The sequence below is a fragment of the Mobula hypostoma genome, chromosome 10, assembly GCF_963921235.1.
Source record: "Mobula hypostoma chromosome 10, sMobHyp1.1, whole genome shotgun sequence".
NCBI lineage: Eukaryota > Metazoa > Chordata > Chondrichthyes > Myliobatiformes > Myliobatidae > Mobula > Mobula hypostoma.
In genome coordinates, this window is record NC_086106.1 from 8,160,952 (window position 1) to 8,185,719 (window position 24,768).

General features: G+C 46.0%; 1 protein-coding gene across 1 annotated transcript in view; it reads right to left on the bottom strand.

Annotated features, from left to right (window-relative positions):
• Positions 1–17,504, bottom strand: part of LOC134353228 (potassium channel subfamily K member 12-like) — a 41,603-nt gene extending 24,099 nt beyond the window's left edge. The window contains exon 1 of the mRNA XM_063061255.1: positions 17,134–17,504. Within this exon, the coding sequence (XP_062917325.1) occupies positions 17,134–17,479 (346 nt within the window). The 5' untranslated portion in view covers positions 17,480–17,504. The remainder of the gene's footprint in view (positions 1–17,133) is intronic.
• Between the last annotated feature and the right edge of the window lie 7,264 nt (positions 17,505–24,768).

Below are 24,768 nucleotides of genomic sequence, written 5' to 3' on the forward strand. Positions count from 1 at the left end.
GATACCCCAGCAGGGGGATAAAAAGGGACAGGTTCGCTAAGACAGGGACACACGCCACCCGAGGTAACGAGACCCTGGAAGCGGTGCGCTGCTCACGAGTGGGTGAGAAGTACCGGACAACGACAAGGGTGGAAAGGTACGATCAGCGGGAACCCGGTGTGTGTCCGCCCTTGCCTGGGTGCCGGGTTCACTGCAGAGGATCGACCGCATCTGGAGGAGGGGTCACAGTCGGTGACCTCAGGTGACATCACCAAGGACCCGCCCAAAAGCTGTTTGTGAGCCATATCGCTGGTCTGTGAGTGAAGCCGTTCTGAATGATCAGTTGTTCCTATTCTATGTCTCTCTTCCCCCACCTTGTCCATCGCCATGGCAACGATTACTGCGAACTGAACTACAAACTGGACTGAACTTTGAGTCATTTTGAAATTGGTCATTTACCCCTAGACAACGATAGAGCTTGATTGATGCTGTTATCTTAATTCTGTGCACATGTGTGGTTATCATTGTTGAATTGTTGCATTTATTATCCTTTCGATTACTGTGTTGCTTGTTTCTTTAATAAAACTTTCTTTGTTCTAGTACTCCAGACTCCAACTGAGTGATCCATTTCTGCTGGTTTGGCAACCCAGTTACGGGGTACGTAACATAAGTGGGGTTCTCGTCCGCGATTTTGAACGCTAAATTTGGGACGGAGTAAATTGATTGGGTTAAAATTCCCGAAAGAAAGAAAAGACAAACAGCAGAAATGGAGGTTGAGGAATTTATAAAGGCGCCGACCTTGGAGGCATTAGAGGATGCCAGGAAATCGGAATTGATAGCTGTGGCCAAACGGGTGAATCTTGCTAAGGTGAAGTCGACAATGAGGAGAGAGGAGATACACAGAGCTATTGTAGAGCACTATGTATCTAAAGGTGTGTTTCCCCAAGGTGAGCTGGGGGAGGTGTCTATTGAAAAACCTGCTGGAGACGCGGTACAGGTACAGCTTGAAAAACTGAGACTCGAGCACGAGTTCCGGGTACGGCAGTTAGAACACGAAGAGAAGCAGTTAGAAAGGCAGGAGAGAGAGTTAGAAAGGCGGGAGAGAGAGAAAGAGTTAGAAAGGCGGGAGAGAGAGAAAGAGGTAGAAAGGCAAGAGAGAGAAAGACAGTTGGAGAGGGAGGAGAAACAGAGGGAAAGGGAATTTGAGCTGGAGAAGTTAAAGATAAGGGCCGAGCAGGGGCTCGTGCCGAACCAAGGTGGAGGGTTCCGGGCGACCCAGGAGGTTAGGCTGGTTCCCCCATTTGACGATACCGATGTGGATCGGTACTTTCTCCACTTCGAAAAGGTGGCTATAAGTCAGGAATGGCCGAGGGATAAGTGGGTTGTTTTACTTCAGAGTGTACTGAAAGGGAAAGCCCAACAAGCTTACTCCGCTTTATCCGCGGAAGATGCCCAGAAGTATGAGGTGGTGAAGGAGGCCATCCTCAGGATTTATGAGTTGGTCCCGGAGGCATACCGGCAGAGGTTCCGGAATGCGAGGAAGCGGTGGGACCGCACGTATTTGGAGTTTGCTCGTGAGATGCAAACATATTGTGAGCGTTGGTGCGCCTCGAAAGGGGTACAGGGGGATTATGACAGACTGCTGCAGCTGATTCTGATTGAGCAGTTTAAAGGTTGTGTCCCTGAGGGTATGAGACCCTACCTCGATGAGAAAGAGGCAGCCACGTTAGCCGCAACTGCTAAGTTAGCGGATGAGTATGCGTTGACGCATAAAATGAAGGTTGCCCCAAGTAAAGGCTACCAGAAGGGTAGTCAGGACGGCGGGGAGAGTCCGCCGGAAAAGTCAGAAAGTAAGCCGGGGACTAGTGAAAAGGATAAGGTAGACCGGGAGCAGTCTGGTAGGAAGTCTCCTGGGGTCGTCTGTTATAATTGTGGGAAAGTCGGACACTTTGCGTCCAGGTGCTTTGCCCCAAGGAAGGAGACGGGGAAAGGAAAAGCGGAAATTTTGAATGGCTGTATCGAGCTGTTAAGCGAACCGCTAGGGAAGGACAGGTCTGAAAAAGTCCAGGAAGGGCGCGAGAGGTTTATCTCGGCCGGACTGGTGTCAGTGAAGGAGGGGTTAAAACCAGTTCCAGTGCGGATCTGGAGAGACACGGGAGCGTGTCAGTCACTAATACTGAAGAGTGTATTAGAGTTTAGCTCAGAGACCCAGACTGGGGAGGTAGAGGTCAAAGGTGTTGGGGAAGGGACAGAGTCAGTCCCTTTGCACCAGATACATTTACAGAGCAACCTGGTCTCTGGACTAGTCACGATCGGGGTGAGGTCCGAATTACCAATGAAAGACGTGGAAGTCTTGCTCGGTAATGACATCGCCGGAGGAATCGTGTTCCCAGTCGTGAGATTGACAGGTCAGCCTGCCAGCATTGAGGCCCCGCCCGCGATGGTGAATTTGGCTGAAACATTTCTGCCAACCTTGTATGAGACAGGGTGTAGTGAGATAAAAGGTAGTGAGGGAGCTGGGACGGACGTAGCAGTAGCCAGGAAAGAATTTGTGCAGACGCAGGAGCGAGACGAGGGGCTGATGGTTTTTGCCGAGACCGCTCTCTCTGACACAGCCTTGACAAGCTATTGTGCGGATAAGGAGGTGCTAAGGAAGAAAGGGAAATCAAGTACAGCATCCGCAGATGAGGAGTGGGGGGTGGTGAAAAAGAGTTATGGGGATGAGGTTTTTAACATGGCCCACGAGGTACCCCCCGGTGGACATTTTGCGGTGCTGGAGGAAACAGTTGGTGGAATCATGAAAGAGAGTTACCAGCTGCCCAGGGGGAAAAATGTTATTGATCATGACCGACGCGAACTGAGACGGTCACCGGCTTTTGATATGCTAACAAACCTAGTCGGTGTTAGCGTGGACATCAATGAAGCTAGGGGCCCCCTGTTAAGAGAAAAGAACCATTTTGAAAAGATTAGGATGGGATCGGTCAGATGGGAGAAGGCTATTGTTTTGGCCAGGTCTACTGATAAGGTCTCTCCCTTAATCCCCGAAGGAGTAATTAAACGACTCGCACCCATGTGTTTGATTGTCCCGAGGAAATGCAAAGAACTGGGACGTTGGGCGATTGTGGTTACAATAGGGCAGCCAAGTAAACAACACCCATATTTTTTGAGTAATTCAGTGACTAAAGGGCTGATGAACACAGAGGTGTGTATTGGCAATTTAACACGGCTGTCTGAAGCCAGCTTGATAGTGAACCTTGAAAAAAATGAATTCGGCCACACGAAGGTCACTTACCTGGGAATTGTGGTGACACAGGGGCAGCTGGCAGTGATGCAAGCTACAGTGCAGGCTATCGCTGACCTCCCAACCCCGACAGACAAGAGGGCCCTCAGAAGGCTCTTGGAGATGGTGGGGTACTGCAGGAAGTTTTGCAATAACTCTGCGGTCAATACCCGTCCCCCTCCTACTAAGCCCTTGCGAGAGAAAACTGAGTCGGAATGGGACGACCCTTGTTATTGTGGTCCGGGACAAAACCAAATGAGAGGTTACATTGGTCGCAATTCATCAGTGTTTTTGGCCACTCTGAAGTTTGCTGAGTTGGAGCCTGGTCTAAGGGATTATTAATAACACGTGTAAAAGGAACAGAAAATGTGATGACTGTCTGTCAAGGTGTTGACAGCTTCAAATTCTCTGTATTAGCTAAATAACTGTTAAAGATGTATATTGTGTATGTATCAGATAATGTAGTCATGTTTGTAATTTTTACCTCCCGGTAAAAATCCTTAAAGGGGGGAAGTGTTACGAGAATACACATAAAATTAAGATGTTTGCTGGCCTGGGCTAGCATCAGTGGCATCAGCAGTTGGTCTGCCACCTGCCCTCAGGGGAAGGAGAGATAAGGAACAATGGAGCAGCATCTGGAGATGTGTAATGAAGGGATGTGGGAGGAAGAGCTGTCTGGAGCGGCTCCCCCCTTTGAACCCTGAACTGTTTGAAGTGATGGACAGGCGATACCCCAGCAGGGGGATAAAAAGGGACAGGTTCGCTAAGACAGGGACACACGCCACCCGAGGTAACGAGACCCTGGAAGCGGTGCGCTTCTCATGAGTGGGTGAGAAGTACCGGACAACGACAAGGGTGGAAAGGTACGATCAGCGGGAACCCGGTGTGTGTCCGCCCTTGCCTGGGTGCCGGGTTCACTGCAGAGGATCGACCGCATCTGGAGGAGGGGTCACAGTCGGTGACCTCAGGTGACATCACCAAGGACCCGCCCAAAAGCTGTTTGTGAGCCATCTCGCTGGTCTGTGAGTGAAGCTGTGCTGAATGATCAGTTGTTCCTATTCTGTCTCTCTTCCCCCACCTTGTCCATCGCCATGGCAACGATTACTGCGAACTGAACTGGACTGAACTTTGAGTCATTTTGAAATTGGTCATTTACCCCTAGACAACGATAGAGCTTGATTGATGCTGTTATCTTAATTCTGTGCACATGTGTGGTTATCATTGTTGAATTGTTGCATTTATTATCCTTTCGATTACTGTGTTGCTTGTTTCTTTAATAAAACTTTCTTAGTTCTAGTACTCCAGACTCCAACTGAGTGATCCATTTCTGCTGGTTTGGCAACCCAGTTACGGGGTACGTAACATTTGTCAGAGAGATACATTTCACAGGGCCGGTTATAGGAAAGCAGCAATTACTGGCGATTACTGCATGGCTACCATTGATAAAATAATTAAGATCACACATACACAGGAGACCAGAACTGGAGCGGGGAAGACAGGGATGTAGTTCAAACAATACAGCGACAAGGAGGGAAAAGTGCATGGAGGTTATTAAAGACCAGGACTTCACCTGCCCTCTTCCTCTTTAGCCAAGCGTTTCATACCACAAACTTAACACTTTGAAAACCCAACCCCTACACATACCGTCCATGGGTAACGTTGGTTTATACCAACTGAACTTTCATGCTGAGATGTTTCAAACATATTTCAAAAGCCTGGTCTATCTGAGCTTAGAGCATTAACAGAACACAGTGTTTTTCTGTCCGGTGGCCAGAACAATGTGTGTTCATCTTTCGCTCACGCACACAGTAGTGACTTGATTAGGTGCAGGTGTGGAGCCTGGTGCGGTCTTCTACTGCTGTAGCCCAGCCACTTCAAAGCTCGACGTGTTGTGCATTCAGAGATGCTGTTCTGCACAGCACTGCATGAGTTCCTGTCTCCTTCCTGTCAGTTTGAACCAGCCTTGCCAATTCTCCTCTGACCTCATCATTAACAAGGTGTTTTTGCCCACAGAACTGACGCTCACTGGATGTTTTGTTTTATGCACCACTCCCTGTAAATTCTATAGACTTTTATAATAAGATCATAAGACCATATGATATAGGAGCAGAATTCGGCCATTTGGCCCTTCGACTCTGCTCCACCATTTCATCATGGCTGATCCATTCCCCTCCCAACCTCATTCTCCCACCCATAACATAGAAACATAGAAACATAAAAAATAGGTGCAGGAGTAGGCCATTCGGCCCTTCCAGCCTGCACCGCCATTTATTATGATCATGGCTGATCATCCAACTCAGAACCCTGCACCAGCCTTCCCTCCATACTCCCTGATCCCTTTAGCCACAAGGGCCATATCTAACTCCCTCTTAAATATAGCCAATGAACTGGCCTCAACTGTTTCCTGTGGCAGAGAATTCCACAGATTCACCACACTCTGTGTGAAGAAGTTTTTCCTAATCTCGGTCCTAAAAGGCTTCCCCTCTATCCTCAAACTGTGACCCCTCGTTCTGGACTTCCCCAACATCGGGAACAATCTTCCTGCATCTAGCCTGTCCAATCCCTTCAGGATTTTATACGTTTCAATCAGATCCCCCCTCAATCTTCTAAATTCCAACGAGTATAAGCCTAGACGATCCAGTCTTTCATCATATGAAAGTCCTGCCATCCCAGGAATCAATCTGGTGAACCTTCTTTGTACTCCCTCTATGGCAAGGATGTCTTTCCTCAGATTAGGGAGCCAAAACTGCACACAATACTCCAGGTGTGGTCTCACCAAGGCCTTGTACAACTGCAGTAGTACCTCCCTGCTCCTGTACTCGAATCCACTTGCTATGAATACCAGCATACCATTCGCTTTTTCACCGCCTGCTGTACCTGCATGCCCACTTTCAATGACTGGTGTATAATGACATCCAGGTCTCGTTGCACCTCCCCTTTTCCTAATCGGCCACCATTCAGATAATAATCTGTTTTCCTGTTTTTGCCACCAAAGTGGATAACCTCACATTTATCCGCATTAAATTGCATCTGCCATGAATTTGCCCACTCACCCAACCTATCCAAGTCACCCTGCATCCTCTTAGCATCCTCCTCACTGCTAACACTGCCGTCCAGCTTCATGTCATCCGCAAACTTGGAGTTGCTGCATTTAATTCCCTCATTTAAGTCATTAATATATATTGTAAACACTGGGGTCCCAGCACTGAGCCTTGCGGTACCCCACCGGTCACTGCCTGCCATTCTGAAAAGGTCCCGTTTATTCCCACTCTTTGCTTCCTGTCTGCTAACCAATTCTCTATCCACATCAATACCTTACCCCCAATACTGTGTGCTTTAAGTTTGCACACTAATCTCCTGTGTGGGACCTTGTCAAAAGCCTTTTGAAAATCCAAATATACCACATCCACTGGTTCTCCCCTATCCACTCTACTAGTTACATCCTCAAAGAATTCTATGAGATTCGTCAGACATGATTTTCCTTTCACAAATCCATGCATAACCTTTCATGCCTTGAATAATCAAGAAACTATCAACCTCCACCTTAAATATACCCAGACACCTGGCCTCCACAGCTGACTATGGCAATGAATTCCACAGATTCACCAGCCCCTGGCTAAAGAAATTACTCACCTCCATTCTGAATGGACATCCCTCCATTCTGAGGTTGTGCTTCCCCGCCATAGGAATCATTGTCTCCACAACCTCTCTATTAAGGCCTTTCAACATTCGATAGGCTTCAATGACATCCTCCCTCGTTCTTCTAAATTGCAGCGAGTAATGGGCCAGAACCATCAACCGTTCCTTCTACAATAAACCTTTCATTCTCGGAATCATTCTTGTGAACCTCCTCTGAATCCTCTCCAACGTCAGACCCAACACTGCTCACAATACTCCAGGTGCTTTATAAAGCCTCAGCATTGCATCCTTGTTTTTATATTCGAGTCCTCTCAAAATGAATGCTAACATTGCATTTTCCTTCCTCACCATTAAACTTTTGGAAATCCTGCAAGGTGGACTCTCAAGTCACTTTGAAACTCAGATTTTTGAATTTTCTCCCCTTTTAGAAAATAGTCTACACTTTCATTTCTTCTACCAAAGTGCATGACCAAACACTTCCCAACACTGTATTCCATCTGACTTTTCTTTGCCCATTCTTCTAAACTGTCTAAGACCCTCTGCAGCCTCCCTGCTTCCTCAATACTATGTGCCCCTCCACCTATCTTCATAATGTCTTCAAACTTGGCCACAAAGCCACCAATTCCATCATCCACATCACTGACATACAAGACAAAAAGAATCAGTCCCAACACTGAGCCCTGCGGAACACCACTACTCACCGACAGTCAATCAGAAAATGCTCTCTTTACTCCCTCTATTTGCCCCCTGCCAATCAGCAATGTTCTGTCTATGTTGGTATCTTTCCTGTAAGGTTATAGGCTCTTATCTTGTTAAGCAGCCTCATGCACTGCACCTTGTAAAAGGCCTTCTGAAAATCCAAGTACACAACATTCACCAATTCTCCTTTATCTATCCTGCTTGTTACTTCCTCAAAGAATTCCAGCAGATTAGACAGGCAAGATTTTCCCTTGAGGAAACCATGCTGACTAGGGCCTATTTTACCATGTGCCTCCAAGTACCCCAAAACCACATCCTTTACAATCAACACCAACAGTGTCTTCCACAGTGAAGGCTGATCTAAAATACTTATTCAGTTCATCTGTTGTTTCCTTGTCCCACATTATAGCCTCTCCAGAGTCATTTTCATAGAACATAGAACAGTACAGCACAGTACAGGCCCTTCAGCCCACAATGTTGTGCCGACCCTCAAACCCTGCCTCCCATATAAGCCCCCATCTTAGATTCCTCCATATACCTATCTAGTAGTCTCTTAAACTTCACTAGTGTATCTGCCTCCACCACTGACTCAGGCAGTGTATTCCATGCACCAACCACTCTCTGAGTAAAAAACCTTCCTCTAATATTCCCCTTGAACTTCCCACCCCTTACCTTAAAGCCATGTCCTCTTGTATTGAGCAGTGGTGCCCTGGGGAAGAGGTGCTGGCTATCCACTCTATCTATTCCTCTTACTATCTTGTACACCTCTATCATGTCTCCTCTCATCCTCCTTCTCTCCAAAGAGTAAAGCCCTAGCTCCCTTAATCTCTGATCATAATGCATACTTTCTAAACCAGGCAGCATCCTGGTAAATCTCCTCTGTACCCTTTCCAATGCTTCCACATCCTTCCTATAGTAATATAATTTTTTTTTATTGAGTTTTCAAAAAGAATACATGAAAAGATAAAATCAACCCTCCCCCCTCCCCCCCCCCATATATATATAGTCCTACCTAAAAAGAAAGAAGGAGAGAAAAAAGAAAAGAGCCGCCTGGGTATTGGAAGGTTTCCACATGCTCCATGGGATTCAAAATAAATTTGGTATAATTATTCGTTACTTTCCCCAAGGGACCAAGATCTTTATCGGAGCACTTAAATATGCCATCCTATCTTTTGTAAATAAGGGCACCAAATATTCAAAAATGTTACATATTTATCTCTTAAATTATAAGTAATTTTTTCGAGTGGAATAGAACTAGCCATTTCATTATTCCAACGATCCATACTTAAATACGAATCAGATTTCCAAGTAACTGCTATAGTCTTCTTAGCTACTGCCAATGCAATTTTTATAAATTCTTTCTGATATTTATTCAATTTAAGTTTCGGTTTTATCCCTTCAATATCACCTAATAGAAATAATACAGGGTTATGTGGAAGTTGAGTTCCAGTAATTTGTTCCAATAACACTCTTAAATTTATCCAAAAGGGTTGAATTTTAAAACAAGACCAAGTGGAATGTAAAAAAGTACCAATTTCTTGATTACACCGAAAGCATTTATCAGATAGATTTGAATTTAATCTATTTATTTTTTGTGGTGTAATATATAATTGGTGTAAAAAATTATATTGTACTAATCTAAGTCGAACATTTATTGTATTTGTCATACTGTCAAGACAGAGACTTGACCAATTTGTTTCATCAATATTAATATTCAAATCTGTTTCCCATTTTTGCTTTGACTTATGGGTTCCTTGTTTAATTGTCTGTTCTTGAATCAAATTATACATACAAGAAATAAATTTTTTAATTTTCCCTTTTTGAATTAAAATTTCAATTTCATTAGCTTTTGGCAAAAACATTGTTTGACCCAGCTTACCTTTTAAGTAAGCCCTTAATTGAAAGTAACAAAAGAAAGTATTATTAGATATTTTATATTTATCCTTTAATTGTTCAAATGACATCAATATACCTCGTTCAAAACAATCTCCTATAAATTTAATCCCTTTTTGGTACCAATTATATAAAAGCTGATTGTCCATTGTAAAAGGAATAAGTCTGTTTTGAAACAAAGGTCTCCTTGCTAATAGAGATTTCTGTGTTTCATTATCAACATTTATCTTATTCCATAAATCAATCAAATGTGTTAATATAGGAGATTCTTTCTTTTCCCGTATCCATTTAGATTCCCATTTATATATAAAATCTTCAGGTCTATTTTCTCCTATCTTATCTAGTTCTATTTTAATCCATGCTGGTTTTTGATCATCGAAGAAAGATGCAATAAATCTAAGTTGATTTGCTTTATAATAGTTTTTAAAGTTTGGAAGTTGTAACCCTCCTAACCCAAATTTACATGTCAATTTTTCCAATGATATTCTTGACATTTTACCTTTCCAAAGAAATTTTCTCACACACTTATTTAACTCTTGAAAAAATTTCTGTGGCAATTGTATTGGTAATGTTTGAAACAAATACTGTAATCTAGGAAATATATACATTTTTACAACATTGACTCTACCTACTAATGTTATTGGTAGTATCATCCATTTGTCAAAATCTTCTTGAATTTTTTTCAACAGTGGTAAATAATTAAATTTATATAAATTCTTTACATCATTATCAAGTCTTATACCTAAATACTTTATACCATTTACCAGCCATCTAAATTGGGTTACTAATCGACATTGACTATAGTCTCCTTTAGTAAGAGGTAAAATTTCACTTTTATCTCAATTTATTTTGTAACCTGATACCTTCCCATATTCATCCAATCTAGAAGATAATTTATGTAACGAATGTTGTGGGTTTGTTAAATAGATCAAAACATCATCGGCAAAAAGATTAATTTTATATTCCTCCTGATTAACTCTAAAACCCATAATATCTGGATCAATTCTGATTAGTTCTGCTAATAGCTCTATCGCCAGTACAAATAAAGCAGGTGATAATGGACAACCTTGTCTAGTTGACCTTTTTAACTGGAATGGTGTTGAAATTTGAGAATTTGTCACTACATCATCCTTCCTATAGTGAGGTGACCAGAACTGGACACAGTACTCCAAGTGTGGCCTAACCAGAGTTTTATAGAGCTGCATCATTACATCGCGACTCTTAAACTCTATCCCTCGACTTATGAAAGCTAACACCCCATAAGCTTTCTTAACTACCTTATCCACCTGTGAGGCAACTTTCAGGGATCTGTGGACATGTACCCCGAGATCCCTCTGCTTCTCCACACTACCAAGTATCCTGCCATTTACTTTGTACTCTGCCTTGGAGTTTGTCCTTCCAAAGTGTACCACCTCACACTTCTCTGGGTTAACTCCATCTGCCACTTCTCAGCCCACCTCTGCAGCCTATCAATGTCTCTCTGCAATCTTTGACAATCCTCTACACTATCTACAACACCACCAACCTTTGTGTCGTCTGCAAACTTGCCAACCCATCCTTCTACCCCCACATCCAGGTCGTTAATAAAAATCACAAAAAGTAGAGGTCCTAGAACAGATCCTTGTGGGGCACCACTAGTCACAATCCTCCAATCTGAATGTACTCCCTCCACCACCACCCTCTGCCTTCTGCAGGCAAGCCAATTCTGAATCCACCTGGCCAAACTTCCCTGGATCCCATGCCTTCTAACTTTCTGAATAAGCCTACCGTGTGGAACCTTGTCAAATGCCTTACTAAAATCCATATAGATCACATCCACTGCACTACCCTCATCTATATGCCTGGTCACCTCCTCAAAGAACTCTGTCAGGCTTGTTAGACACAATCTGCCCTTCACAAAGCCATGCTGACTGTCCCTGATCAGACCATGATTCTCTAAATGCCCAGAGATCCTATCTCTAAGAATCTTTTCCAACAGCTTTCCCACCACAGACGTAAGGCTCACTGGTCTATAATTACCCGGACTATCCCTACTACCTTTTTTGAACAAGGGAACAACATTCGCCTCCCTCCAATCCTCCGGTACCATTCCCGTGGACAACGAGGACATAAAGATCCTAGCCAGAGGCTCAGCAATCTCTTCTCTCGCCTCGTGGAGCAGCCTGGGGAATATTCCGTCAGGCCCCGGGGACTTATCTGTCCTAATGTATTTTAACAACTCCAACACCTCCTCACCCTTAATATCAACATGCTCCAGAACATCAACCTCACTCATATTGTCCTCACCATCATCAAGTTCCCTCTCATTGGTGAATAGCGAAGAGAAGTATTCATTGAAGACCTCGCTCACTTCCACAGCCTCCAGGCACATCTTCCCACCTTTATCTCTAATCGGTCCTACCTTCACTCCTGTCATCCTTTTTTTCTTCACATAATTGAAGAATGCCTTGGGGTTTTCCTTTACCCTACTCACCAAGGCCTTCTCATGCCCCCTTCTTGCTCTTCTCAGCCCCTTCTTAAGCTCCTTTCTTGCTTCCCTATATTCCTCAATAGACCCATCTGATCCTTGCTTCCTAAACCTCATGTATGCTGCCTTCTTCCACCTGACTAGATTTTCTACCTCACTTGTCACCCATGGTTCCTTCACCCTACCATTCTTTATCTTCCTCACTGGGACAAATTTATCCCTTACATCCCGCAAGAGATCTCTAAACATCAACCACATGTCCATAGTACATTTCCCTGCAAAAACATCATCCCAATTCACACCCGCAAGTTCTAGCCTTATAGCCTCATAATTTGCCTTTCCCCAATTAAAAATTTTCCCGTCCTCTTTGATTCTATCCTTTTCCATGATAATTATAAAGGCCAGGGAGCGGTGGTCACTGTCCCCCAGATGCTCACCCACTGAGAGATCTGTGACCTGACCAGGTTCACTACCTAGTACTAGATCTAGTATGGCATTCCCCCTGGTTGGCCTGTCCACATACTGTGACAGAAATCCATCCTGGACACACTTAACAAATTCTGCCCCATCTAAACCCTTGGAACTAATCAGGTGCCAATCAATATTAGGGAAGTTAAAGTCACCCATGATAACAACCCTGTTATTTTTGCACCTTTCCAAAATCTGCCTCCCAATCTGCTCCTCTGTATTTCTGCTGCTACCAGGGGGCCTATAGAATACCCCCAGTAGAGTAACTGCTCCCTTCCTGTTCCTGACTTCCACCCATATTGACTCAAAAGAGGATCCTGCTACATTACCCACCCTTTCTGTAGCTGTAATAGTATCCCTGACCAGTCTACTCCAGCAGTCTACTCTCGCCTCTCTTTTACTCTTTATATATCTGAAAATCTTTTGGTATCCTCCTTCATATTATCAGCTAGCTTATTTAATCCTTTCACCCCTTATGGCATTTAGATGTTTCCTGTTGGCTTTTAATAGTTTCCCAACCCACTAACTTCCCATTAATTTTTGCTCTATTATATGCCCTCTCTTTGGCTTTTATGTTGGCCTTTCAGCCACAGTTGCGTCATTCAAAGACAAATTTCAGAGTTGTATTCTACATACATACTTGAATAATAGAATGGGCCTTTGAACCGTTTGAACCTTTGATCCTGCCTTCAGAATACTACTTCTTCTTTGGGATGTACCTATCCTGCACCTTCTGATTTGCTCCCAGAAACTCCATAAATTGCTGCTCTGCCATCATCCCTGCTAGTGTCTCCTTCCAATCAACTATGGCCAGATCCTCTCTCATGCCTCTGTCATTCCCATAACTCCATTGCAATACTAATAAACCTGCCTTTCGCTTCTCCCTCTCAAATTGCAAGATGGATTCTATCATATTACGATCACTACCTCCTAAGGGTTCCTTTACCTTAAGCTCCCGAATCAAATCTGGTTCATAACACAACACCCAATCCAGAATAACTGATTCCCCCAGTGGGCTCAACCACAAGCTATTTTGTAGGCATTTTACAAATTCCCTCCCTTGGGACCAAGCACCAACCTGATTTTCCCAATCTACCTGCATGGTGAAATCCCCCATGATCATCGCAACATTCCCCTTTTGACATGATATTTCTATCTCCCATTGTAATTTGTAACCCACATCCTGGCTACTATTCGAAGGCCTGTATATAACTCCTACCAGGGTCTTTTTACCTTTGCAGTTCCTTAATCCACAAGGATTCTACATCACGTCACCTCTTTCGAAAGATTTGGTTTCAATTTTACCAAGAGTTCAACATCACCCCCTTTGCCTATCCTTTCAATACAATGCTTGACAACGGACGTTTAGCCCTCAACATTTCGGCCACAACTCAGTGATGCTCACATCCCCATACCTGTCATTCTCTAACTGTGCTGCAAGATCACCTACCTTATTCCATATACTACATGCATTCAAATATAACACATTTTGATTTTGTCCCCCTTTTACAGTGCAGCTCATCCCACAGGGTGCAGTTTAGCACTATCAACTGCCTGCTCTTCCTACACACTGCCTCTGCCTATAAACCAACAACCCTACCACTCCAGTCCCCATCACCCTGCCAAATTAGTTTGAACTCTTGTGTGGGCAAATCCAAGGAGATCAGCAGTTTCTGAGATACTCAAACCGCCAACAATCTTTCCATGGTCCTACACAGTGAGGTCACATTTCTTTCCCCATTCTAATGTTTAGTCTGAAGAACTGAACCTTCTGACCATGTCTGCGTGCTTTTATGCATTGAGTCCGGTGCTCCCGATGTGGCCTTCTATATATTGACGAGACCCGACACAAACTGGGAGATCGTTTCGCTGAACACCTACGCTCTGTCCGCCAGAGAAAGCAGGATCTCCCAGTGGCCACACATTTTAATTCCACGTCCCATTCCCATTCTGATATGTCTATCCACGGCCTCCTCTACTGTAAAGATGAAGCTACACTCAGGTTCGAGGAACAACACCTTATATTCCATCTGGGTAGCCTCCAACCTGATGGCATGAAGATTGATTTCTCTAACTTCCGCTAGGCCCCACCTCCCCCTCGTACCCCATCCGTTATTTATTTATTTATATACACACATTCTTTCTCTCTCTCTCCTTTTTCTCCCTCTGTCCCTCTGACTATACCCCTTGCCCATCCTCTGGGGTTATCCCCCCTCCCTCTTTTCTTTCTCCCTAGGCCTCCTGTCCCATGATCCTCTCATATCCCTTTTGCCTATCACCTGTCCAGCTCTTGGCTCCATCCCTCCCCCTCCTGTCTTCTCTTATCATTTCGGATCTCCCCCTCCCCCTCTCAAATCTCTTACTAGCTCTTCTTTCAGTTAGTCCTGACGAAGGGTCTCGGCCCGAAACGTCAACTGTACCTCTTCCCAGAGATGCTGCCTGACCTGCTGCGTTCACCAGCAACTTTCATGTGTGTTGCCATATGATTGGTTGATTAGATATTTTCATTAATAAGCAGATATACAAGTATACCTAATAAAGTGGCCACAGAGTGGATGTTACTTTCCACAAATTGTGTCGTCAGTTGATTCCTGGGTGCACTGGGATAGGGCAACGGTTGGGAGCTGAGTTGAAAAGAAGAGATAGGAGCTGGAAAGGGGCTAGGCAGAGGAGTGGTCATATCAAGGTCTTGAGGCAGAGTGGTCGAAAAGGGATTGTATTAACAGAGTTGAAGAGAATTTAGTGAAATCAAAAACAGAGTAACACACTAAAATGTGTGTGAAAACTCAGCATGGCAGGACAGGATTAAGGGGTGGAAGGGGAAAGGGAGACAGGTGGAGGGGGAGGGGATGGGGATTTGAGAGGGTGAGGGGAGGAGGGGAAGGGGTGAGGAGAAGAGGAGGCATGGGGAGGAAATGGGGGGAGGGGTGATTGTGGGGGGGAGGGGAGGTGAAGGGTGAGGGGGTGGAGGGGGAGGGAGGGTTAGGGGATGAGGGGTGGGGAGGGGGAGGTGGAGGAGGGTAAAGGAGGAGGAGGGGAAGAAGAAGGGTGGAGTGGGAGGGAGGGGGAAAGTGAGAGGGGAGGGGAGGGGGAGGGGAAGGGAAGAGAGGGGGAGAAGAAAGGGAGTGCGGGAGGAGGAGGATGGATGGTGAGTGGGGAGGGGAGGATGCGAGGGGAGGAAAGGGGGAAGGGGAGGGAGGAAAAGAGGAAGGGGAGGGGGAGGGGAGGCTGCAAAGGGAGGAAAAGAGGAAGGGGAGAGAGAGGAAGGGGAGGGAGGAAAAGAGGAAGGGGAGGGAGGAAAAGAGGAAGGGGAGGGAGGAAAAGAGGAAGGGGAGGGAGGGGAAGGGGAGAGAGGGGAAGGGGAAGGGGAGAGAGGGGAAGGGGAGGAAAAGAGGAAGAGGGGGGGAGGGGAGGGAGAAGGGAAGGGGAGGGGAGGGGGAAGGGGAGAGGGAGGGGAGGGGGAAGGGGAGGGGAGGGGGAAGGGGAGGGGAGAGGAAGGGGAGGGGAGAGGAAGGGGAGGGGAGAGGAAGGGGAGGGGAGAGGAAGGGGAGGGGAGGGAGAGGAAGGGGAGGGGAGGGAGAGGAAGGGGAGGGGAGGGAGAGGAAGGGGAGGGGAAGGGGAGGGGGAGGGGGAGGGGGAGGAAAAGAGGAAGGGGAGGAAAAGAGGAAGGGGGAGGAAAAGGGGAAGGGGGAGGAAAAGAGGAAGGGGGAGGAAAAGAGGAAGGGGGAGGAAAAGAGGAAGGGGGAGGAAAAGAGGAAGGGGGAGGAGGGTGAAGGAAGGGGAGGGAGGGTGAAGGAAGGGGAGGGAGGGTGAAGGAAGGGGAGGGAGGGTGAAGGAAGGGGAGGGAGGGTGAAGGAAGGGGAGGGAGGGTGAAGGAAGGGGAGGGAGGGTGAAGGAAGGGGAGCGGATGGCGGTTGTCAGTCTGCCCTCAGTCGGCCGCCAATTTTGAAGGAAAGGAAGCAATTAAACAAAAAGAGGTGAATAAAGAGCCCATGTCTCTCAGCTTTTGCCTCACCGCTATAAAGCAGTTCAGGGCTATATAACAAAGATTATTCGTGGGTCAAATTAATTAAAAGGGATTTATCATATTATTTTTAACTTCAGCCCATCGAGCCTAAGCCGGTCGGTAAGGCAACTATCCCACCAGCCCCATCCCCTCTCACGTAGCTCCACAACTCCTGAGACCTTTCAAAGCCATTTAACCCACACACCCACGGCAATTCAACAGCAGCAAATTAACCCGCCCGTTTTGGGGATGTGAGCAGGAACCCGAACATGGAGGGGGGGTGGGGAGACACGCGGTCACGGTGGAGGAGGTGCAAATTCCATGGAGGCAACGCCGGGGGTCACGATCAAACCGGGGGTCTTGGAGCTGTACAGTATTCAAAATGCAGCTGCGGATTCGCATCAGAGCTCGCTCCAAGGTTCTTCTTCCTCTCTCTCACCAAAATTCTATTTGAGGAAACGCTGCAAGGTTATCCTTACAAATAGGAAAGATTGAACCGAAAGGAACACCTTTATGTTCTTGGGGGCACATGAGACGAGATATGTTGGAATCTGGAGTTTTATTCCTTTCCTTCCCCACCCACCACCCCTCCAAACACACACACACACACACACACACACACACACACACATATACAGATGCTGCTCGACCCGCACAGTTCCTCCCGCTTTCAATGAGTCAGTAATACACACACACACTGACCTATAGTGGAGACCACGGTCCCCACGAAGTAGAACGCTCCCGTGAAGTCCCATCTGGGTCTAAGCGGGTCCACCCTGACGCCGGCGCCGTACGCTTTCTCGTACTCCCGGAGCAAGGCGGCGAGCTGCCCCCGGCTGACGTTGTGACTCCGGCTGAAGTTGGCCAGCCTCCGGCTCCACGCCCGCTGAGCCCGCAGCTCCCGCGGCCGCTCGATGGCCGAGAACACGGCCGCGCCCAGCACCAGGTAGCACAGGATGAAGAGGGCGAGCAAGGCGAAGCGCGCGTTGTCCTCGTTCAGCCGGGAGACCGGGCAGCAGCACCTGCCACCCCCAGCTCTCCAGCCCATGCCTCGCCACTTCCCGAAGGGTGAGTGCGACTTGCTGGAGGGAGGTCTCACCCTCACCCTCACCCCACCCCCCACTCCCCACTCCCCACTCCCCCTTTGCCTGATCTCTCAGCAGCCTCTTGTCCTCCCATATAAGGAACAAGGGTCTCCCTAACTCTTAAAGCAACGCTCCTGCACGGCCGGGGTGCTTACGAAAAAAACTCAACATCCACAGCGGGGAACCGAGGGTTGCAGACAGAAGGCGGGAAAGTTGAACCGAGATCAAGATGAGATTAGTCACGATATCACTGTCCACTGCCTCTGCTGCAAGTAAGTTTTTCTTTGCACCTTTGCACATGACAGAAAACTCCTTCCCCTCCGCCCATCTTTTTTCATTCTGGCGTCTTTGCCCCTTCCCTTTCAGTCCTGTCCAACATTTCGTGTGAGGAAACTCGACTCAACTTGAATAGGCTTCGGTACAAACTCGTCACCCGCATCTTGTACTGAAGGACGTATAGACCGAAGGGTCTCGGCCTGAAACGTCGACTGCGCCTCTTCCTATAGATGCTGCTTGGCCTGCTGCGTTCACCAGCAACTTTGATGTATGGTGCGAGAGAGAGAGACAGACAGGAGTTGAGTTAGAGCACCAGATATTTCACGGAAAGCCAGTTAAGCCATTTTTTTTTAAAGTTTAATTACTGAATGCTGAAAACCTAGTGCTCGCTGCACGGAAGCTCCCACGGGGAGCTGACACATAAATGCCGGCCTTGAGGTGAGTGGGGGAAACCTCCCTCTCCTGTTTCAAGCCAAAGTCACGTCACGTGTGCAAGTATTGTTGTGCCTTGCGGCGCGTCGGGCTGCCACCTCGCCGTTTCTTTTTTTGTCAGTGTTTTATTTTAACGAGGCGCGACGTTCAACGCAGCACGGATGGAAAAGCGTGCTAGGAGCCGGCCGGATTCGAACCAGACACCGTACGCTTCGGAGTCTGGCGCAGATGCCACTACATGTGCGGTTAGAAGCTTACTTGCCGCGGGATTACAAGCACGCAGCCACATATAAGCAGTATTTACAAAAAAAAGCAGAAATTGAGCCTATATTATACATATTTTATCATATTCAAATTACAACAAAAATATTCACTGAAAAGGCGGCGTCTATCATTAAGGACCCCCAACACCCAGGGCATGCCCCCTTCTCATTGCTACCATCAGGGACAGGAGCCTGAAGACACCCACACTCAAAAATTCAGGAACAGCATCTTCCCATCTGCCATCCGATTTCTGGATGGACATTGAACCCATGAACACTACCTCACTACTTTTTTATTATTTCTATTTTTGCACGACTTATTTCATTTAGCGATTACGTTGTACTGCTGCCACAAAGACAATTAATTTCACGTCATATGCCAGTGATATTAAACCTGATTCTGATTCCGATTCTTGTCTTATGAGAAGGACGATCATGGTCTTGTGACCATGATTGCTCTAGGCAAATTTTTCGATAGAAGTGTTTTGCCATCGCAGCCTTCTGGGCAGTGTCTTTACAAGACGGGTGACCCCCAGCCATTATCAACACCCTTCAGAGATTGTCTGCCTGGTGTCAGTGGTCACATCACCAGGACTTGTGATCTGCACCAGCTGCTGTTGGGACCATCCACCACCTGCTCCCATGGCTTCACATGACCCTGATCTGGGGGGGGGGGTGCAAGGGGTGCCTTACACCATCTTTGGTAGAGACATATCTCCACCCAACCACCCCATTCTTATAATAGGTTTCAATAGGTAGATTTAATGTCAGGGAAATGTATACAATATACATCCAGAAATTCGTTTTCTTTGCAAACATCCACGAAAACAGAGGAGTGCCCCAAAGAATGAATGTTAGAACCCCAAAGCTCCCCAACTCCCCCTCCCACACACAAGCAGCTACAAGACAATGACCACCCTCCCCCACCAGCAAAATAGCATCGGCACCCTCCACCAAGAACTCAAGCATCAGTAAAGACAAAGACCACTCGTTCACCTAGTAACTCGACATACCACACGCTCGCTCTCTCTCCAGAAAGGGAAAAAGAGGTGTCCCCATTTCACATAAGAAAAGAAGATTAGAACAAAAATACTCATTTTTATGTAAAAGCGATCAAAGTTGTCATATTTTTGCTAAATTACAGTGATTAGCCTTTTGGTTCAAGAAGGATTGAAGGGAAGCAGCCGTTCTTGATCAAGGATCAAGAATCAATTTTATTCGCCATACACAGTTACATGTGTCAGGAATTTGCTGTGATGTGTTGGTCAGGGAACATGCAAATAAAAACAACATTCAACAATTATAAAGAATAAAGCATTATATAAAAATGAAGACCATAACAGATAGGAGCAGAATTTGGTCCATTGGGTGTGCTCTGCCACTTCAGCATGGCTGATCCATTTTCCTTCTCAAACCCAATCTCCCACCTTCTATCTGTAATCTTTCACGCCCTGCCTAATCAAGAACTTATCAACCTCCACCTTAAATACACCCAATGACCCAGCTTCCATTGCTGCCTGTAGCAATAAATTCCACAGATTCGCCGCCGTCCTCCTCATCTCCAGTCTAAATGGACATCCCTGTATTCTCAGGCGGTGCCCTCTGGTCCTAGACTGCCCCGCTATAGGAAACACCGTCTCCACATCCACTCTATCTAGGCCTTTCAACATTTAATAGGTTTCAATGAGATACCCCCTCACTCTTCTAAATTCCAGCGAGTACTTGCTCACAGCCATCAAACACTCCTCAAATGATAACACTTCCAAAATCATACTTGTGAACGTCCTTTAAACCCTCTCCAATGTCAGCACATCCTCTCTTAGACAAGGGGCCCAGAACTGCTCACAGTACTCCAAGTGAGGCCTCAGCAATGCCTTATAAGTCCTCAGCATTATATCCTTGCTTTTATAATCTTAGTCCTCTTGAAATGAGTGCAGACACGGCCCAGATGGTGGGGATCTTTGACCATAAATCTTACTTTCTTGAGGCAGCGCCTCTTGTAGACACTACCATGGTGGGGAGGGATATGCCCGCAATGTCCTGGGCAGTGGCCACTGCTCTCTGCATATTTTTCACGTTCTCAAGCGCTCAAATTGCCGTACCAGTCTATGATGCAAACAGTCTGGATACTTTCAACAGTACAACTCGTAGCATCTTGTTTTAACAAACAATGCCCCCCTGCTGGTGACCCATCACAAGTTCTCACCATTGCATGACGCTTTCTTCAATCACTCCAGTAATGATGTTCCAAAAGTCGATCCTTTGTTAGCAATTAGCAAAACATACAATCTTAGAGCGATGCAACTAAACACAATTAAGCAAAATTAAGCAGTCGACAAAAGATATGATACCCAGCGGTCCCCATAACCAAACTAAACTGCCCATAACAAAACACAAGTACATAACTTATTCACTTTGCTTTGAACATTTATTATGTGTATTATGGTAACCAGTCACCCACGTGACTAGTTAGCATAATACACATAATAAATGCTCCACACAGAATACAATGCAGAGTTAAGTGCTCCAAGTTCCTGGGAGTTCACATCATGGATGACCTCACCTGGACCTTTAATATCACCTCCCTAAACAGGAAGGCACAGCAGGGTCTCCACTTCCTAAGGAGATTGAGTAAAGAAAGGCTCACCGCCCCTCATCTTAACGGCATTTTATAGGCGCACGTTTGAGAGAGTCCTGTCAAGCTGTATCTCCATCTGGTATGGGAACAGCCAAGCATCAGACCGAAAGTCCCTACAAAGGGCCGCGAGAACAGCTGAGAGGATTATAGGGGTCTCCTTATCATCCATCGGGGACATTTATCAGGAGAGCTGCATACGCAGAGCCCTTAGTATTATCAAGGATCCCACCCATTCATCCAGCATCCTCTTTGACTTTCTACCATCAGGCAGGAGACTCTGATGCATAAAGACAAGAACGGTCCCTCAGGCCATCAGGCTTCTGAACTCCCGGCGGCATCGCATTCGAAGTGTCACCGGTTAATCTGTTCTGTATCTTACAATATTTAATTTATGCACTTTAGTTGTTTATTTATGTGCAATGTATCTGTAGATTTCATGCAACACACATCAAAGTTGCTGGTGAAGGCAGCAGGCCAGGCAGCATCTCTGGGAAGAGGTACAGTCGACGTTTCAGGTCGAGATCCTTCATCAGGACTAACTGAAGGAAGAGCTAGTAAGAGATTTGAAAGTGGGAGGGGAGGGGGAGATCCGAAATGATAGGAGAAGACAGGAGGGGGAGGGATGGAGCCAAGAGCTGGACAGGTGATTGGCAAAAGGGATATGAGAGGATCGTGGGACAGGAGGCCCAGGGAGAAGGAAAAGGGGGAGGGGGGAAAAGTAGATTTCATCCTTACTTTCCTAAGTTATTGCGTGTTATATGTGTGTTGTGTGTACTACTGTGCCTTACACCCTGGTCTGGAGAAACATTTGTCTCATTTAACGGTATACATGTATATGGTTAGATGTACAGATAATTTATACTGCATCCTACAATATTTAATTTATACACTTACTTGTTTATCTATGCATAACTCATCTGTAGACCATCCTTGCTTTTAAAAGTTATTGTGTGTTATGAGCACTACTCTGTTTTAGATCTTGTTTCTGAGAAACATTGTCTCATTTGACAGTATACATCTAAGGCATCCATTAGTCTTGCGAGACCATGGATCTGTGCCTGGAAAGTCTTCACTCTCCAGGGTGCAGGCCTGGGCAAGGTTGTGTGGAAGACCAGCAGTTGCCCATGCTTGGCTGGAGCTCGAACTCACGACCTTCAGGTCGCCAGTCCAATGCCTTAACCACTTGGCCACGTGCCCACACAGTATACATATTGTCAAGTTAAATGACAATAAACTTGACTTGACTCGACTTGACCGGAGATCATAAACAGATGCATGGCTAATACACATCCATAGAAGTTTGTTTGGGTGTTCGATGACAAACCAAACCTCCTTAACTTCCTAAGAAAGTTAAGACACTCGTGTGCCTTCTCTTTTAGAACACCAGACATTGTATTATGAGCCAGTTAAGTCATTTTTAGTTGCAGTCAGTGTTTTTAATGTGAAATGTGTTTGCATCCAGAGGAGGCATAAATCTAAGGTGTTGGGAGGAAAGTGTAGGGGTTGTCTGAGATGATTTTTTTTACTCAGAGGGTGGAGGGTACATGGAAAGCAGTACTATGGGTGGTGGTAGAGGCAGATGCTTTAGGGACAATTAAGGGACGTTTAGATAGGAACATGAATGAAAGAACAGAGGGCGGGTACGGTTAGATTGATCCTGAGTGTGTTAAAGGGTCAACACAACATCATGGGCTGAAGGGCTTAATACTTAATACCTTACTTTATTGTCGCCAAACAATTGATACTAGAGCGTACAATCATCACAGCGATATTTGATTCTGCGCTTCGCACTTCCTGGAGTACAAATCGATAGTAAATAGTAAAAATTTAAACTATAAATCATAAATAGAAAATAAAAAAGGGAACGTAAGGTAGTGCAAAAAAACCAAGAGTCAGGACTGGATATTTGGAGGGCTTCTACTGTTCTGTAGTGTTCTGTGTTCTGTGTTCAAGGTATGCACAGGAGGCCCTCACAGGAAGATAAGAGATACATAGAAACATAGAAACATAGAAAATAGGTGCAGGAGTAGGCCATTCGGCCCTTCGAGCCTGCACCGCCATTTATTATGATCATGGCTGATCATCCAACTCAGAACCCCACCCCAGCCTTCCCTCCATACCCCCTGACCCCTGTAGCCACAAGGGCCATATCTAACTCCCTCTTAAACATAGCCAATGAACTGGCCTCAACAGTTTGCTGTGGCAGAGAATTCCACAGATTCACCACTCTCTGCGTGAAGAAGTTTTTCCTAATCTCGGTCCTAAAAGGCTTCCCCTCTATCCTCAAACTGTGACCCCTCGTTCTGGACCTCCCCAACATCGGGAACAATCTTCCCGCATCTAGCCTGTCCAATCCCTTTAGGATCTTATACGTTTCAATCAGATCCCCCCTCAATCTTCTAAATTCCAACGAGTACAAGCCCAGTTCATCCAGTCTTTCTTCATATGAAAGACCTGCCATCCCAGGAATCAATCTGGTGAACCTTCTTTGTACTCCCTCTATGGCAAAGATGTCTTTCCTCAGATTAGGGAACCAAAACTGCACACAATACTCCAGGTGTGGTGTCACCAAGGCCCTGTACAACTGCAGTAGTACCTCCCTGCTCCTGTACTCGAATCCTCTCGCTATAAATACCAGCATACCATTCGCCTTTTTCACCGCCTGCTGTACCTGCATGCCCACTTTCAATGACTGGTGTATAATGACACCCAACTCTCATTGCACCTCCCCTTTTCCTAATCGGCCACCATTCAGATATTAATCTGTTTTCCTATTTTTACCACCGAAGTGGATAACTTCACATTTATCCACATTAAATTGCATCTGCCATGAGTTTGCCCACTCACCCAACCTATCCAAGTCACCCTGCATCCTCTTAGCATCCTCCTCACTGCTAACACTGCCACCCAGCTTCGTGTCATCCGCAAACTTGGAGATGCTGCATTTAATTCCCTCATCCAAGTCATTAATATATATTGTAAACAACTGGGGTCCCAGCACTGAGCCTTGCGGTACCCCACTAGTTACCGCCTGCCATTCTGAAAAGGTCCCGTTTATTCCCACTCTTTGCTTCCTGTCTGCTAACCAATTCTCCACCCACACCAATACCTTACCCCCAATACCGTGTGCTTTAAGTTTGCACACTAATCTCCTGTGTGGGACCTTGTCAAAAGCCTTTTGAAAATCCAAATATACCACATCCACTGGTTCTCCCCTATCCACTCTACTAGTTACATCCTCAAAAAATTCTATGAGATTCGTCAGACATGATTTTCCTTTCACAAATCCATGCTGACTTTGTCCAATCATTTCACCGCTTTCCAAATGTGCTGTTATCACATCCTTGATAACTGACTCCAGCAGTTTCCCCACCACTGACGTTAGGCTAACCGGCCTATAATTCCCCGGTTTCTCTCTCCCTCCTTTTTTAAAAAGTGGGGTTACATTAGCCACCCTCCAATCCTCAGGAACTAGTCCAGAATCTAACGAGTTTTGAAAAATTATCACTAATGCATCCACTATTTCTTGGGCTACTTCCTTAAGCACTCTAGGAGGCAGACCATCTGGCCCTGGGGATTTATCTGCCTTCAATCCCTTCAATTTACCTAACACCACTTCCCTACTAACATGTATTTCACTCAG